At 43.2% G+C, this 19,256-nt stretch overlaps 1 protein-coding gene across 3 annotated transcripts in view; it reads left to right on the top strand.

Moving 5' to 3' along the window:
- Positions 1–19,256, top strand: part of LOC144769464 (vascular endothelial growth factor C-like) — a 204,642-nt gene that overhangs the window by 37,954 nt on the left and 147,432 nt on the right. For 2 of the 3 annotated variants that reach the window (XM_078653576.1, XM_078653578.1), the window contains exons 5-6: positions 6,692–6,786; positions 6,873–7,560. In XM_078653576.1, coding sequence (XP_078509702.1) covers positions 6,692–6,786; positions 6,873–7,560 — 783 coding nt within the window. The remainder of the gene's footprint in view (positions 1–6,691; positions 6,787–6,872; positions 7,561–19,256) is intronic. The other variant, XM_078653579.1, reaches the window with a different exon arrangement.

Below are 19,256 nucleotides of genomic sequence, written 5' to 3'. Positions count from 1 at the left end.
GACTTGTTGATGCCGGCGTAGAGAGTGTTACCCTAGTCCAGTCTGCTGGGGATGAGTGCGTGGGTGACTGTCTTCCTCGACTCAGTGGGGATCCATCTGAAGGTCTTGAAAAGGATGCAGTGGGTGTTGAAGCAGCTGGAGGTGACGGCGTTGACCTGTTGATTCATGGTGAGTGATGAGTCGAGTACGATGCAGAGGTTTTTGGTGTGGTCTGAAGGGGTGGGGGTCCTGAGGGCGGTGGGTCACCAGGTGTTGTCCCCAGGCTGAAGGGGGGGGGGTTCCAAGGAAGAGGACTTCTGTCTTCTCGGCATTGAGCTTTAGGCAGCTGTTGGTCATCCAGACTGTGTCTTCTTGCATTCTGCTCTGCAAGTTGAGTTTTGCGGTGGTGGAGTCTCTGGTGAGGGAGAGGATGAGCTAGGTGTCGTCGACGTAGGTTAAAATGTTAAGGCCATGTTGTCGGACGATGACTGCGAGGGGGGCCATGTAGATGTTGAAGAGGGTCGGGCTCAATGATGACGCCTGTGGGACTCTGCAGGTGATTTCCGTTGGGGGCGGATAGAAAGGGTGGTAGGCTGATCCTCTGGCTTCTTCCGGTGAGGAATGAGTGGATCCAGTCCAGGGCAGTTCCTTGTATGCCGGCGTCGTGTAGTCTGGCGACTAGTGTGCGTTGGAAGACTGGGTCGAAGGCTGCAGACAGGTCAAGGAGGATGAGGTCTGCAGAGTGGCCTTGGTCCAGGAGTGTGTGGATGTTATCTGGGGCAGCGAGTAGGGCGGTCTCGGTGCTGTGGTTGCTTCGGAATCCAGATTGGGACGGGTCAAGGACGGCGTGTTCTTCAATGAGTCGTGTCAGTTCCCTGTTGACCGTTTTCTCTGCTACTTTGGCTGCAAAGGAAAGAAGCGAGATGGACCGGTAGTTTTTTAGGTCGGTGGGGTAAGCAGTGGGCTTCTTGAGCAGGAGCCTGACTTCTGCGCGTTTCCAGTCGTCTGGAAAGGTGCCTGTTCTGAAGGTGGTGGTGTTGATGGTGCATTGCAGTTCGGGTGTGATGGTGTCTGCGGCTCTATGGTAGATGTGAGGGGATCAGGGGTCGGTGGGGGCCCAGAGTGGATTCCATTCGTGGTCGTGTCGGTGTCCTCGGTCGTGACTGGTGTCCAGTTGGAGATGATAGGCTGGTTGGTGTCTTGGGGGTTCTGGGGACCAGCTGTGGCATCTTGTGGGTGGTCGACAAAGTTGTTGTAGAGCGTTTTGATCTTGAGGTGGAAGTAGGTTCCAAGCTTGTCGCAGAGGTCTTGGGACAGGGTGATGTCTGTGGCTTCGCTGCATAGGTTGATTAAATCTGAATGACACTGAAGAGTTCTTTGGAGTTGGTGAGGATGTTGTGGGTGAATTTCATTTTGGTTGTTCTGATTTTGTTGTGGTAGTTCATTGGTTATCGGTAATTTTGGTGTTCCTCCAGTTCTTTTCCAGGCGTCTGCAGGTGCACTTGGCTTCTTGGAGATCAGTGGTGAAATAGGCGGCTTTCCTGGGGCATTGTTTGCCAGGGTTGCGTAGAGGGGCAAGCTTGCCTGCACAGTCTAGTCTGGCTCTGGAAATACAGGTGTTCGGTGGAGGAGAAGGTTTTGCTGGAGGTGGTGAGGTGGAAGGTGCTCTTGTGGGTGATGGCGAGGCCTCCTCCTGGGCAGTTGGGGCAGTCCTTTCTCTGGATCTTGTATCCATCCGGGATGGCGGTGTTGATGTCGGGAGTGGAGGCGATGTTGGTCCAGGTCTCTGTGAAGAAGGCGATGTTGGGGGAGAGAAAGTCGAGTAGGTTCCAGATTTCCATGGCGTGTTTGTGTACGGAGCGCACGTTGAGGAGGATGCATCTGAGGGTTTTGTCGGCGCTGGTGGTGTTGAGGGTCTGGGTTGCGGTGAAGGTCCTGCGGCAGGAGAACTGGCCATGGGTCGAGTTCGGTGAGGCCTGTTGGCAGTCTCTGGGTCTTCTGGGGTTGAGGTCAAGGAAGGTGGTAGTGTCTTAACGGTGGAATGTCGGAGATCCAGGGTTCCTGGCGCTGGTCGCGGTCGGGACATTTATCTAATATGGTATCTTGAATATCAGTTACTATAAAGGTTTGAATTACATTTTGAACTTGTGTAGCTATTCCTGTGGCAGGGAAGGTAAATGGCCACCTGGAGTTCTTAGAGCAGGCATCTGTTTTTTAATCTTTTTTGATTTGTAAGTAATTAGCAAAAGTGCAGCCAGCTTTATTTTACATTGAATTCGAAATTAATTTTTTGTTTGCAAATAAAAAGGCCTGCCCTTTTACTGAGCAAAGTATTATATTTGTATCTTAAATGTTGTAATGGTGTATTGACTTGAATGTCTGAAGATGATAGAAATATATTTTCAGCTTTGGCAATTTGCTGTTCTAAATTATTAGGATTTTAGTTAAATATTTTATTCTCATGTGCTGTGATAGAGGTAGTAATCCCTCTAATATAAGCCTTAGAAGCATACTAATGAGTAATGTTCCAGGTATGCTCTGGTTGAATATTATGTAAGTATTCAGAAATAGCAGATAATAGCTTTTTTTGGTTTGCATCAGGTAGTACAATATCAGTAATCACTCCCCATCTGGGCTTATGTTTGGAATAGCCTCAAGAGTTAAAACAAATTAAATTAAGGCCTGGTCTGAAATAGTAAGGGTTCTATTTTAGGATTTGAAATCGAATGGCATAACTTCCTGGAGGAAAATAAGTCAATACAGGAATATATAGATTCAGGGGGATACGTGAGCCTCCAGTGATCATAACTTAGTATCAGCCAGGAATGCTTCAAATATAGCATAGCTACTAGGTGGATAAAATTTAACAGTTGAAATTCTATCAGAAACCATGTTAAAGTCCCCTCCTAGAATAACAGGTACATTTATAATAGTCACAATTTCTGAACAAATTGATTTCCGAAAATGATAATCATTTTGTGTTGGAGAAGGAACATTAAAGAAATTTATATGGTATTTGTCAATTAATGTTTTAACTTACAGACATCAACCATAAGAATCAGGTTTGTAATTTAAACTGGTAACTTGAGACATATATAACGACACCATTTTTATGCCCCCGTGCAAGCGATGAAACTATATTAACAACCCACAATTTTGACATATAAGCCTGAATATTATCATCAATAGAAGTTTCATGCATAAAACAAACGTCCACTTTACATTTATGAAAATGGTCTAATATTTTCCTTCTCTTTATTGGATGACGTTGACCTTTAACATTTAAAAAGGCAATTTTTAAAGAATAGCTTTTTGCCCTAATGAAAAGAATAAGTAGGAAATAATCAAATGAAATTTGAAGATTGGGACTGAATATAAGAAATAAATAGAGACAGTAGTCCATATATAACAACAAACAAAACAGACAAGACGGATATTACCCTAAGGAAAGAAAATACTAGCTGAAATATTGAGACAGCGAATGTACAATCCTAACTTGAGAAAGAGAGCCATGGTACCTGCAGAAGAAAATAACATGATTACAAAAGTGATATGGCTGATAAAGCTTCAGGTATCAAGAACAGAAGCTTGAGAATCCATTGCAACTGGAGCATGAAGATCCAAATCAGGAACCAGGTCTGCAAGGGTTTGTTTAGCAAAGTCTTGATTATATATTTTATTGCCTTCCATCATTAAGGATGAAATGTCAGTGATAGCTTTACGTATCATTATGAGGTGGTGATGACACAAAACACTTTAAATATGACTTAGTGTGGTTTCGATTTAGTGTGTTTACGATGTGAGTGTATGCAATGAACTTTATTTCAAACTTCTAGAGTATTAATTTCGATAAAGATGGTGAAAGATTTTCCAAAACAGGCTTTGCAATTCTGACCTTCAATATTCTCAGGCAAATTAAAGATATGCATATTAACTTCACGATTACTATTTTCCAAATCCAACAGCATCTTTCTCACAGACTGTGAGTAACGTGAGGGGGAATTGAGCAATTTCAGTTTTTTTATCATGTTTCTTAATCTCATTATTAGATACTTTAATTGTTAAACAGGCTATGTCTCTTTGAATATGTTTAATATCAGAGCAAATAGCATCAGTGTTATTACAAATTGCTTGAACTTCTTCCAGCATTTTTGCAATGGACTTTTCTTGTGACTTATTCATTTTAATCTTAGAAGGTTATGGTAAAGTAGATTGCTTCCGTTTATTAAAAGTATGCAACATAACTTTCATTTCTCAGTTGGACATATTTGAACCTTGTTAGGAAAGATAACTGTCAAATACAGTAGTATTACTTATCACTTCAAATAAAAGTTCACTGAGTGAAAGTATTAATGAAACAAGCAGTGGCATAGCCAACCGGTCTCTGAAATGGGAGTGCCTAATTACACAGACGGTAAAAGGGGGGTTGCGGCGGGTAATGAACCAATTAGTATGCAGGCTGCTGGGGCAGTGCTGGTTTTAGAGGCACATACTACACTTCATCATAGTTTCCAGCATGAACGTGACCAGAAAGCTGCATGTGAAGCTAAAGATAGGAATGGAAACCCTTCACTTATAACATGGAGTGCAATGCAAGCATTTAATAGCTCTAGTGGCATGGCTGCACTGAAGCTAGGCTGCACAATACCAGTGCAGGCAAGTGCTCATCGTGATATGACTTATGTTCAAGACAGGCTGGCGCAGCTTGGAAGAGCATTGAACAAGATGTTCTAATGATCTCTGACACAATGCAGACATGATGGATGAAGTGCAGTGCAGTGTTGTTGGAGGACATTTGAGCCAATGGCTGTGGTTTCTGCACAGAACGGCCAGTTGTAGATCTAATAATGTAGGCCCATAATCTTTGTGCCATTGCGCATCATTGTAAACTGCTTTGTCAAGGGTATTAATCGCTATGTAAATATAATTTACAATCAAATTGCCACATTTCCATTTCAATCCAGTACTGCCATGAGGTGAAGTATCTAGTTTGGCGTAAAAATGCTCCATTCTTTATTAAATAGGAACTTACTACCTGAAGGGGCTATTGGCTGCATTCACTTCCATCTGCTTGACTTGAAATCGTCCTTGTTTGGATGAAGTCTATTCACAACCCTCTGCTTAGGTACAGTCCTTGTCCGGTGAAGAAGCTCTAGTTAGTACAGAACACAGCAGATGAAGTGTTTTAGCCATGTTGTGTAATATGATCCCTTTACATTCCAACTCTATGACCAGTAGTGACTCCCTGGAAGTTTGAGGTCCATGGGAAGGCAGCCCTGGTAACATAACACAGTTACTTACCACGCTTAGGAATAGCAGAAATCGATATGGAGTGCAATTACACCAAGTCACTTTGAACTGGAAGTTTGCAGCTGAGAAGTTGTACCTATTAAGGAAATAAGATGAAAGTTTAACCAGAAGGGAGCTGCTGAGGCACAGCATCCCATGCCGTAGCCCAGGATGATCTGCAGCAAGCTGAGCAACAGCAGTGGCCTGCTGGAAGCAGCCCTGTGGAGGCGCGATGCTGGGATGATGGAAAGGGCAGCAATGGAGGTTGCAGGTCCCCGGCACTGAAAGAGGAAGTGGTGGCTGCAGCCCATGTGGGCGCAGCCATGGAGCAAACAGGAGCCAGCCAGTGGCAGAGGAGTTTTATTTTTTTAAATGGCACTCGTTGCTAACGAAAACACTAGTGGCCGTAATGTGTGGCGGGACGGTCACCCATTACGAAAATAAAAAAGTAGTCCCAAAAAAAGGATAAAAATGGCCGCTGCATATGTTTAAAAGTAGTTGGGCGGTGCTCTCGGTGACGGCAAAACACAGGAATGGGGAGAACGAACAAAGGAGCAATGCCAGCAAATGGAAAGACTATGGGTGGGCTGTATACCCACAAAGTAGATGCTACCTGTCTCTTTCGAGATGCACGCCGTCTACAGCTGAGACCTAAAAGGAGCCTTAAGTTCCTTGCTAGTGTAAAAAATGTCACAGAATGCCTTTAAGAACATCAAAGCATAGAAAAGGCAGCACCTTTAAGAAAACCAGCAAAGTTGTAAAGCCTCCTCTCTTCAGGCTAGCCCTCCTCTCACACAGTCACCTTCCAGGAGCAGCAGTTGCCAAAACTCCATCCTCATTCAAGAGAAAGTGAGGAAAACACTAGCATTTTGCAGTTAAAAGCTTGTAAGTTGGAAGAAGTGCCTTAAAAATGAGCCCAAATACCTTATTTTGGCATTACAACATTGGTGTTTATGCCGGCAAGAACGGAGGTCACATCGCACCCGCTATCTTGGTCTTGTGTGCTCAAGTATCTCACAGATCTCGATTACACAGCACTCCTAGGGCTCACTGGGAAGGGGCAGGTTCCAGGGCTTGCAGTGGCAGGAAAGGCATCAATAGGTTATTGGAGGATTGGCCTGGTGAACACAGAGTATCTGATTGGCTGCACAGAATGGAGGAGAAAGGGTGGAGGGCAGCGAACATGGGCACCACATACAGCTGTCAACCTTCTAGCTTGGTTAGGGTACCTAAGGAAGCCACCTACCTACATTTCATGGAGTGAGTACCCATAATCACAGGTGCTCTTATGTAATCCACAATTTTCAACAACACTTATTAATATTATATATCAAAAAATCTTTGTTAGAACTTTATGCATGCATACTTTACAGTTTGGGTCACATTCCAATGCCTCAATCTTAATTACTTCCTTCTTTCACAGATGCAACAATCATAATGGTAGCTGCAGGAGTGGTCTGTCTTGGGACCCACTCCTGTGCCTCTGCGTAAAGGATCAGAAAGTGCAGGATTTAGGGGGTAAGTACTACAATAGTAACAGAATACTTACTAAGTGGCTTGGTACAGACCCCAAACTAAATGCATTTCTTTGCTTTGTTTGAAAGATACAACAGAAGGAACCGGTGTGTGTGGAGCCCACCGGGTGTTCAGTGAAGATACCTGCAGCTGTGTCTGTAAGAACAGCATTGAGAACTTCAACTGTGGTCCTCACAATGTGTTCAATAATGAATCCTGCAGCTGTGTCTGTAAGAACAGCCTTGACAAATTTAGCTGCAAGTCCCCCAAAATGTTCAATGAGAAGTCCTGCACCTGTGCCTGTGAGAACAGTTTTGACAGGCCAAGCTGTGGACCCTACAGAACGTTCAGTGAGGAGACCTGCAGCTGTGTCTGCAAGAATGCCCTCAACGGATCAAGATGTGGGCCCCACAAGATGTTCAGTGAGGAGACCTGTAGTTGCGTCTGCAAGAATGGCCTTGACAAATCGAGCTGTGAACATCACAAAGTTTTCCACGAGGATTCCTGCAGTTGCGGCTGTAGCGGCCTTGCTCATGCAAGCTGTGAGCCTCCCATGCTCCTCCAGGACAACACATGTGCTTGTGTATGCCCTGAGCATGCACAGAAAAATTCTTGCAAACCTGACTGGGGTTGGGACATGCAGAAGTGCGGCTGTGTATGCCAGAAGAGTTGCCCCAAAAACAAGCCACTGAACATGAACAGCTGTCAGTGCGAGTGCCAGGAGAAGAGCCTAGGCTGCACCCGCCGAGGAAGTAAATTCGACCTTCACTCCTGTAGGTATGATTTTTTTTTTTTTTGTAAATTCATTAATTTATTTTTTACCTGGCTCGTTTGCTGCAGAGAAACTGAATCAGTTTATTGAACCTGCATTGGCTGTCATGCCTGGAAAATTGACTCTTAGGGGCAGATTTACAACTTCTGGCGCATCTCTGCAAATCAGCAGGGATGCGCCAGAACAGATGCGTTATGTAATCCCCCCCTTGTGGCGTACAGGCGGCGCATTGCTGGAGTTGCGTCGCAAGAGCAACGCAACTGCTGCAATGCACAGGGGCCGCCCATACTTAACGTGGTGCGTCACTCGATTTGACGCATCAGCGTTGTAAAACTGACTCAGTGAAATCTTGTAGATTTCACTGCATCAGTTTTACGGTTTCATGTGGCGCAGGGCTTTACAACGTGACGCATCTGCCTAGATGCGTCACGTTGTAAATAATTTGCAACGTGGCGCATGGTTTACGTCGCTGCTGCGTCACAAAAGTGATGCAACCGCGGTGTAAAAGTGTCGCAAGAGGCTTGTAAATCTGCCCCTAAGCATTGCAGTTGATGACTAGTGTGGGAACATGGCCTGTACAAATAATTGCAGAAACAAAGTATTGGGTCCTGCAGAATTTCATGTCAATTAGTGTGGATCCACTCAACAATAGAAATAATTTCATTTGAACCTGTATGGGGCAACGCAGATGTTCCAAATTTTTAATTCAATCGCTGAATATAAGCAGGTTTCACAGACTCATGAAGGAGAGGCTCAAAATCAGTCACATCACTTTTAAAGGGGGGCAGTCATTCCACAGTACAGATAGCTGCAGTTTTGTGGTGTAACTGCTTTGGGTGTAAAGGTTTGCTTACCTTCAAAGTTCCATCAGAGCAAACAACAGCACTGCATACCTTCATCAGAGCAGCCTGAGGCAATCATATCTGGTAGCAGGCAGTCAGGAGGAACTGGACGTGCTCTATGACACTGCAATAAGTACTAGCGATTGTGTTGTGAGTGAAACTTTAACTACACGTTTGCAAATGCAGGCATAGCAACGCTTTATAGACAACACACTGGGAATACACTGTATGGCCATTTACATACACACACCAAATACTACTGTCTAACAGCACTCTGCAAGTTGGATAGAAAGTGCCACTATGCCTGCATCAAGCACACAAGCCCCTGCCAGAGCCTCTAAAACGAGCCTCAACTAAAAGGTTGGTCCTCTGCTGATGCAGGATAAAGGCAGTGATAACCCGCAGATTATGCATTTATATACGGACTGAAAAAAGTTAGAAGATATTTTTTTTATGACATTATGAGGGGTAAAGTAATTGCAATTATATATAATTTTGTATATATCTACTGCCAGTCAACAGTAGGTAGGTATAATTAGGACCTAGTTTCCATAGGAAACGTGTTTTATAACTTGTCTGCATCTTTGGCGCCGTTTGAGGAATCTTCACGAAATTATCCCAAAAAGTGCCCCGGTTATTCTTGTGGTGCATGGAAAGTTTCTGGGTGATACGTCAAGTGGGGACAGAGGAAAGGGGGGGGTAAAAAAAAAAAGGGTGTTTCTCATGTTAATTCCCAAAGGGATTTTAGACACGACTACAGCCCAAACCGCTGAACGGAATGACACCAAATTGGGTAGAAAGGTAGATCTTGGTCCAGAAAGAGACCTTTTTGTGATTTGGTGTAAATTCATTCAGTAGTTATTTAGATATTAACTAAAATCCAAATTTGTATACATAGGGCTGCAGATCCTCCTCAAATTTTTCTTGGATCATTGAATCCATGCGCCAAAAGCAATGCTATGATTCGCTGGCCGCAACCTGAAAGAAAAGTTGCGACTGCCATTTTGTTCATCTGGACTTTGTTCACAGCGTGTAAAATAAAGTTAAAAAGTGATAGAAAGGGTCAGGGATTCTATGGGACTATTGGAGGGGTCTGTGAGGTACCACTTATGGGCAAAGGACCTTTTTTTTTTTTACCACGTGAGGAGCCGTGGATCCTCCCTGGATCCTCACTGGATCCTCTCTGATCATCAAGGATTTGGGTGGATTTTTATGGATATGCGGATCCAGACTCCAATTAAAACAAAAACACTCACTCACAGATCCACAAATACACTCACACACCCACTAACACACCACCCGACACACTCACGCACACACACACACGCACACGCACACACCCAGGTTGCAGAGACAGTATAGTTAGGAAATACTTTTTTTTTTTAAAAGCTTAGAAAATTCAGTGAAAAAAAAGGCTACAGGGACATCATGGATTGGGAATAGATTTTTTTTTTTTAACTTAGAAATTCACTGAAAAAAATCCAAAGGTTACAAGGACATTATAGTTTGAAATAGTCTTTGAAAAATCCTTAGAAATTGACAGAAAAAACAAAGGTTACAGGGACATTATAGTTCGGCTCAGATTTCACTTGAACAAAATAGAAATTCAGCAGTTATAGTTACCTGAGCTAAGTATATAACTTACATCCCGCAATGCACTGCTTATGACCTTGCATATTACATCACTCATATCATGGTCAGTGACCTCACTCATGACATCTCAAATGATATCAATGATGACATCATCCAGTGAGTGTAAGTTTTTTCTAAGAGTTTATGATTGTTAAACATATATAATAAGCTACTACAAAAGTTATATTAGTATACGAGGTGTACAACTAATGAGTGATACTATTTCTAACATATATTATGTGAATTGGTGTCTAAGTTGCTGTGTAGGTGTGGAAGTGGGTGTGTGAGGGTGATATGTGTGTATAAGTGGGTGTGTAAGTAGCTGTGGGGATGAGTTGCTGTGTCAGTGGCTGTTTTGGTCTGTGAGTGGGTCAGTGGCGCTATGGGTGAGTGAGTGCCTCTATGGGTGAGAGTGGCTGTATGGGTGAGTGAGTGTGTGTGTGAGTGACTGTATAGTGAGTGGCTATGTGGGTGTTTGGTTAAGTGAGTTGGCATGTGAGTGGCTATATTGGTGAGTGTTTCTCTGTGTGAATGGCTGTATGAGTGAGTGAGCAGATGTGGGAGTGCTTGTTTGTATGAATATATGAATGGGTATGTATGTGGTTGTGTGTGTGAGTGGTTTTATGGGTAAGTGGCTCTACTGAGAAGCTGTATGGGTGTGTGAGTGGTTGTATAGGTAAGTGACTGTATGATCAAGCTCTATGATTGAGGGAGTGGGTGTATGAGTGGCTCTATGGGAAAGTGAGTGTTTGTATAAGTACTTCTATGGTGCTGTCAATGGGCATGTGAGTGGTTGGCTGGGTGGAGGTGTGAGTGGTGGTGTAAAGGTTATTTGTTACTTAAATAAAATGCATTGGCATACAAGTCCTGGCTTCTGAAGGCCACTACTTTTAATGGTGGCAGCCATGTTGTTCACATGGCATCGCTACCAAGAAGAGACACAGTTGCTCAAGTGGGTTGGCTCATTGTTCCAAGCTGAATGCTGTAGTGGGGGAGAGCTAAATGTGATACTTCAGCAGAGCAATCAATAAAGAGAGGTAGTTGAAAGCCCCTCAAAGAAGTCCATTATATACATATTTATTTTTATCAAAAGGCCAGACCTAAAAAGGAAACCTAGCCATGGGTTTACTATAGAGTGAATGGTTTAATTGTTGCTTTTCTGAGGGATAGGAACTTTTTTCGGGGCAATGAATTTTATTTTGCTTTTTTACTTTTCTTTGAAAACAGGTCATGAGTAGTGTATAAATATCTATTGAATGCATAAACAAACTTGTTTGCATCTCATTATTTGGATCATCATCCAGTGTGCTGTTGTTTTAACAAATAGCATTTCCTGTCATATTGTTGTATTTAATTGCAAATGTTCCACAGTTAACCTTTAACTGGCCTCTCTTTTAATTAAAAAAGCTGCACACCATATGACATGACCTATTCATTTAGGATTTCTATTACTAAACTCTTACAAAATAACCCCTAATTCGAAAGAAATATTCACTGTTAGTTAATTCCATGCAATACTGTACTAGAACATCGTGCTGCAAAAATATTAACTTTTGAAATAGCATCATGGCAAAGATATATAGGTCAGTATAAGTTTACTATGCTTAGCTATATATATATATATATATATATATATATATATATATATATATATATATATATATATATATATATAAATATTTGCCACTGGGTAGTTATAGTTAGGTCAGCATTTTCATGTCATTTGTATTACTAATAATTGCTAATAATTTTAGCACCTTTTGGAAATCTCCACAAAACTCTCTAAAAGTTCCTACATTTTGACTAGTTTGTGCATGTAAAGTTTCAGGGTGATTCGCCAAGCGGGGCCAAGAAAAAAAGAGGGGACCCAAAAGGCAAAATCCACATGCATTTTCCACAGACTTTGTTAGGTAGGGCTACATAAAAAAACGCTGACCGGATTTACATACTATTTGGCAGGAAGCTAGATCTTGGTACACAGATTGTGCTTTGGTGTAAATCCATTCAGCAGTTTTTGACAAACTAAGGTTAAAAATAATTATATATCTGGATGGTTGGGTTCGAGAGACTCTCGCAAGAGTTCTTCAAACACAATTTTGAAAAATAGAGTGTCCTGATTGGCCCAGTAAACTTTTTTTCCCTGAGGCATCTTGCTCTCGTGGGAGTTAGACTCCTGCAGGACCGAGCGCTCTTATTCACTGCCAGAAACATGAGAAAAATGTTGCTGACAGCCATTACAGGATTCTGGGACTTTGTCCCCTTTCCTAAACGTGTAAAAAAATAATTAGGGGTGATCCAGGGGGACCCTACCCCCCTCTCTGCTAAAAGAGCCATTTTCAGCCCAAGGGAACCCATCTTCAGGAGCCCAGTGGGGAGGGGGCACATGGCTCCCTTCCCCAAGCCGTATTTGGTCCCAGGGACACGATCACCCAGGGCCCCACTTCATAAATGTGAGGATGAGGGCGTGTGGCGTGTTGTGCATGGTGGGTACAGTGGATGGGAACCAGGGCACCCACCTTTAATTAATGCGAGCTCAAGGGGATTGGGTCCCCTGAGCCAAAACTAGATTAGGGAGGGAGCCTAATAAGGCTTGGGATGTGGGGCCACATGTCCCCATCCCTTTTAGCATACTGAAGGCCCAAGAGTATGGGGTCACAAGGCCAAGGGAGGGGGCAACCTCTCCTTTAAAAAATAAAAGTGACCCTGGGGGATGAGGTTCCCAAGGCATAAAGAGGCTCGGATGGGGGCCACTTGGCCCCCTCCCCTTTAAAATGCTGCAGGCCCTAGGCGATAGGGTCCCTAGTGTCTAATGAGGCTTGAGGAGGGTGCCACAGGGCTTCCCTCCCCAATAAAATCCTTAAGGAGATGGGGAATGGGGCCTCCAGGGCCTAATGAGGCTCGGGATGGGAGGCAACAGGCCCCCTCCCACTTTTTTTGCACACACTACTCTATAAACTAGTATGGGATTAGAGGCCCAAAAAGTAAGTACAAATAGTTCAGAATAATATGAAGGGTCATTAATGCCCTCACATATGCAACTACCGAGGATGTAGCAAACATGGTTTATGTGTAACATTGACCCTACAACATACACTTAACGGGTAGCCTAGTTCACATTAACAATCAACCACAGATATATGGGAAACCCTCACTGCACACGGTGGTCAATCTGTAAGCCAACTGTTCAGAGAAAGCCATGTTCCTCAGGATACTCAGCATCTATTCCAAAATGAAAGCCCTCCTACGGACAGCTTTTATCTGTTCCCTCACAGTCACCAAACCTACATTGAAAATGAAGTTGAAAAGTGGGTACTATTGATAGAGCGCGCGAGGCCACCCGACCAATAGTTTTCGCCGTTTCCGGCTTCAGGGCCCATATACTTTTCAAATCACCATATACATCGATCAGGTGACTTCACGAGCTCTACCAAGTTGTGTGTGTGTGTTCCCTGCTAATAATTTTCAGTGCACCCGACTTACCATCCACCGATGCGGGTACCTAATGACCACAATGAATCAGGGAGCTAGCTGTAAAAGAAAGGCAGCAAAATACAAACCCAACCAATAACATTCAAATACTGTTTAAATGACCACGGACAACTGGAAGTTTTAAAATGTTTATCTAAATTCAATATTTTCTTGCATGAGGTACAGTAAAATAAGGCAATCAATAACCAAGATAACATAAATCATATAGGCATAAAGAAATAATGACAGGGTAATCATTAAAATGTAATATGAAATGCAGATGGGAAATATTATAAAATCTCAGAAATGTTTAAGCATGGACATTTTATGCATGAATAACTATGGGAGGGCCTATAAAGAGTAGCACGCTTCACTTAAGGTGAATGGGCCTTTGAACAATCTAGGTAATGAAGTTCTAGACCATATCATAAAATTACAGACTGCAATGCAAAATATAATTTCTAACCAGTGAGAAGACATAGGAACAAAACCTCACGGAAAAATATGTAATTAACTTTCAATAGTTGCAGAAAGGCATGGAAAATATAACATATGCAATGATGAACTTTATTAAAGCAAAAGTCAGAAATTTAGAAGGTGCAAGATTTAAAGAGTTTTCAGAGCAATATTTACCTAGAAAGGTGTGGAAACCAAACCCTGGCCACGGGTCAGTTAAGGACAGGAAACCCTCAAGGAAGGATACCCCTCAAAGGACAGCAGGTGCAGAATGGTCACCCAGGACAGGACAGGATACCCTCGGAATAGGAATCAGGACAGGACCCTCGGGACAGGACAGCAAACCCTCAGGACAGGACCCTCTTCAGGACAGGACCGGAACCCACAGTTCGGAAGCAACGCCTGCGCTCCACCCGCTCTGCAGCTATCGATCAAGACCCCGATTGGGTCAGCGAACTCCCAGCTAAGTGCTTGCCCAGCACTTTAAGGCTCAGTAGAACCTCAGTCTATGGTCAAATTCGGACAGAGTGCTTCGCAGCGCTCTGTATCTTCAGTCACCTATTGAGTGCGTTGGGTCAGTGACAGGTCAGCTAAACCAGACAAGTTGGACGGTTCACTAGGTGAACCCAGGGTAGATATACAGTTTGGGGTCAGTGTACCACCCCCCAATGTTGCAAAGTGTCAGAATCCCTCAATTTCGATTGGTCCTAAGGTAGGATTTGGGTAACACACCAATCACAATACAAGATTTTAAGCCTTCATTAGCATACTTGGGTACCGCCTAGCAGGTTTGGGTTTCTCATGAGAACTGTGCAGAAATACGAGTGAAAATTAACATTGTAACATATGAGGAGCAACATTCGCCGTTCTCGTAGCGCAGAGGTGGCTTTCCCAGGCGCATCTTGACTGTGGCTGCCAGCTGGCTGAGTTCCACTGTCCAAAGTGGCCACCTTTCAATGCTCCCTGGTCATGCGCAGAAGAGACCGTCAATATGGCTCCCAATCAGTTTGGACCCCCATTCCCCGCGGTACATGAAAAGTAAGCGAAAACAAATTAATACATAATAATGTCATTATGGAAATACATCACAGGATTTGTACTTTTGACTCATCATCAAGAAATAAAACTATTGCATTAAATGTTAGCTACATTGACACAGTCACAAGAGCAGTGGCACGAGCAGTACCACATGATAAGCACAGCTATGAATTACGCATGCGCATAACTTTCCCTCCACTTCTGCAGACACGTCAGGACACGTGAGTGTGGCTGACGCATGCGCAGTAACTAAAATACAAGCGGCGGCCATATTAAAGGACACGGATTAAATTCATTAGAAATACACATAGGCAAGCTTCGGGAACTTTGCCTAAACAAAAATAAATGTTAGTAAAACATACGCTTTGTTACCTTATTACACATAAACGAGGTTCTTGACTTCGGCAAGCCGCAAAATATGCGAAGCTTTGCTTCATCAATCCCCTCTTTGATGATATTTACTATCATCACAAATTATAATGGAACCAGATGCCAACTTTCTTTCACACTTTATAAAGTTCTATTTCTTTCAGCAACCGTTCTAACTTTTCTCTCTCAGTTTTAGCAGGGTGAGAAGTTTTCACCTTTTTGTATATCTGATCATTCACTTCCTCTAATTCAATCTCATCCACACTTCGTTTCACTCCTCTTGCATTTACCTCGTGCTTTTTGGTGCGCTTGCGGCATTTACAGCATAAGAAAATGGAAAGTATAATAAGACCTATAATACCAATTGGCATCAGAATTTTGAATAATAAGCTTTTACCTATGCTAGCAAGCCAATGACCTACATTTGAGAGACCATCTACCAGTCTCTTCCAGGCACTATCAACCTCGAGTGGTTTGAGTTCCTTTGCCAAATTAGTAATGTTTTTCACATATCTTTTGATCTGTATACTTTTATCCGGAATATAAGTGCAACAATGTTGCGCCTTCAACATCCGGCAGACTCCGCCCTCTTTCGCTAATAAGGTGTCAAGAGCAAGTCGATTCTGCAAAACCATTGATCTGATCGCAACCATTTCAGTGTTGACCAGCAGAAATCCATGAGCTGTTTCAGTAGACAGCACATCTACTATAGTAGACAATTTGCAAATTCTGTGAGTGTTCAGAACCACTCCCACTCCAGGTATCAGTGCACTGAAAATACTACCCATAATTTCACCTATACTTTCTCTTTTACTACGCACTAAGCCATTAGTATCTTCATTGCTTCCAGCTTTCCCATTCACATGGTATATTTTCGGGAAGACAATGCCAAAGTAGCAGCTTCCATACCAGTGATCCGGCAATTTGAAATAAGCCTTGTCCCCACAAATATAATAAATTCCAGGAAACACAGGCTCTGACCCATTTTTGAAACCCCAACCTCCAATTACCTTGTAATTATGTTCGCATTCACTGGAACCAATGAAAACATTATTATAATAGCTAGTCTTCTCGCGGTGAAGACATAGCTTGCCTTTCTTTTCAAAATCCAGCAACAGAGCAGGACCCGCTCCACCAGATGAGGTGCCTTCCATGTTCTCTGCCCACTTTGGCTTTTTCTGACTTTCGTCATTAGCCTTCTTTTGAATTTTAATTCTCCTTTTCTCTGCCATGTTCAGGAACATCTTTTCCTGCTCACGCAAAGAACAAGTCAAGTTATCTCTGTGTGCGTCTGCTATGTCAATGTTACCTATAGTCAGAAAGTAGTCTCCCATATATCTTATGGTGTCAGTTTTGGTATGTACAGGATTCAAGTTCCCACGTATAGGAAGTTCAGAAAAGATCACGTCATTGTTAGAATAATAATACTGTAACGGTCCCCTTTTGTAAAATAAACTAGCTAAAATGCTACAGGAGATTCCATATGTCAATGGCAGGTGATGGTATGTCACGCCTTCAGCCACAGAAGTAGGTAGCTTCATGCAGACATAGCAATCTTCAATTTCCATAGTCTCTACATAGTGTATTAATAAGTTTGCGAAAACATTTAAGTGTGTCTTGTTCTTAACTCCATGATAATGTAGTCCTCCCTCATCTGATGCTTCTAAGTTCTGTTTTGTTTGTCTCAAAGCTCTTTCATGTCGTGCTACACTCTGTGTTGTTAGCTCCTCATTGTCAGTATTTACAACTTCAGTAGGGACAATGTTAGTATCTTTACTTACAGCAAAGGGAATGAAAATTGTTAATCCTATCCAGATAACTATCAGTACTACTACACTACATATACACACCTTGCAACACGTCTTAAAACGGCTGCAACTAGGTCTACCATTCACTGTTGAATCAGACATTTTGGTTCAGAAGGAGTCTCTCGAACCCCTCTTTTTTGCTTTACACAATTAGCTTACTTTGTGCAAATTCACGGTGGTTCGTCTTCTTCTTCAGCTGAGTACTCTGGGACGGGTTCTCCGTCGCTTACGTCAGTTATATCAAGATCTTCAAGTTCTTCCAAAACCAGTGTCCATTCAGGAGACTTGTACTTTTTGTTTTGTCTTTTTATTCGTTCACTCCTTCTTTTGGAAGAGTCTTCTTCTTGCTCTGCTATCCGAGCACTTCTTCTTGCTTCTGCACGTTTTTCTTCCACTGTCTTTATCCTTAGTCTCAATCTTTTTACAAACCTAGGCTCAAGGTTGTTTCTTTTCTTTAGTCTCTTAGTCGGTACTTGGACTTCACTTTCTTTTCTTATTCTCTTGTTCTCTTTATCTTGTGGTAATTCTTCTCCACTTTCTTCTCCTACTTCCCCTATCTGGCTAGTTCCAGGGCTAGCATCAAATTCTTCTGCCTGGTTGCTAATCTGGCCTTGTTCAGGAATATTTTGTTTTTGGCTTTCGATTGTCTCTGTTTCTGTTTCTGTTTCCTGAACCCGTTCTTTTAACCCTCTCTGATCCTGTTCAAGCACTTCGATCTCTTGATTTTCTTCTGCTCGAACTATCACTCTATTTCTAGTCTCTCCCTTATCTGCATCAGGTGTTAGCGGTGGTGTATCGAATACCTGCTCTGTCCCTGTCTGACCTTCTCCTTCCTCAGTTTTGATGTGAATCTCAAGTGGCTGAGGTTCTTCGCCTGTGCCTTGCTTTTCCTGACTAGTCCACTCTCTACCTTCACTAAGTCGCTCTCTTGTTCTGATAGGATCTTCGGTCAGATCAATCATCGGTATCCATTCTTCTGGCCATATGCTTGGCAGCTCGTCTTCAGCTACTCCTGGCTCAGTTTCCTGGACCTCTTCAGTAGGCTGGATTCTTGGCAGTTCGTAGTCAACTACTCCTGGGCCAACGTCTGCTGTTCCTGCAACCTGACTGGTGCTGGGTTGCTCGTTGTCAGCTGCTTCTGGACTGGCTCCTGCAGGTTCCTCTGCTGGTTGCCCTTCTTCGGCAAATTCTTTGTCTGGTAATACCTTCTGGGTGTGTCCCGCGTGGATCCACTGGGGAACACCTGCGACCTTCACTGCAGTTGTTGTTACCAGGATTACTTGGCGTTTCTTTCCCCACCTTGGTGCCAGACAATTAGATCGAGTGTGCTTCTTTATTTTGACCCAGTCTCCTGGAACCAAGCTGTGGAGAGGAGTCGTTGGATTGAGGATGCCGTCGTCTCCAATCTGGCGAGAGATAGAACGCACTTGGTCACCCAATCTTCTGCAGTATTCAAGCACTAAATCATCAGTAATACTCAACAGTTTGCTTCCTGGCACCCATGCTTGTCTCATCACTCTTCCCATAATGATTTCATGGGGACTTAGGCCTGTCTTGCGGTCAGGAACACTTCTCAGTCCCATCAGGACCAGGGGCAGGGCCTTCACCCAGGTCATGCCAGTAGCATCTGTCAGCTTTGCTAGTCTGTTTTTGATAGTTCCATTTACTTGTTCCACTATTCCAGAAGCCTCTGGGTGGTATGCACAATGAAGTTTCTGCCTTATTCCAAAGGCCTTACAGAGTTCAGCCAGTATGTCATTCTGGAAATGTCCACCCTTATCTGATTCAATAATGAATGGCACCCCGAATCTAGGTATCAGTTCTTTTAGTAAACACTTCGCTACTGCCAGTGCGTCACTTTGGGAAGTAGGGTAAGCTTCTACCCATTTTGAAAATACGCAAACAATGACAAGGACATATCGCTTCCCTTCACAACGGGGCATGGTGATGAAATCAATCTGTATCCTTACAAAGGGACCCCCTGATCTCCCAATTTTGCTCAGTTCAACCATTGTCCTCTTGCCTGGGTTCATCTGTTGACATGACAGGCACCTCTGGCAGAGGGACTCTGCTACCTTCCTGAACTTC

Source organism: Lissotriton helveticus, chromosome 7 (assembly GCF_964261635.1).
Source record: "Lissotriton helveticus chromosome 7, aLisHel1.1, whole genome shotgun sequence".
Lineage (NCBI taxonomy): Eukaryota > Metazoa > Chordata > Amphibia > Caudata > Salamandridae > Lissotriton > Lissotriton helveticus.
Note: the sequence above shows the minus strand (reverse complement) of the source record. Positions and strands in the feature narration are given on the sequence as shown.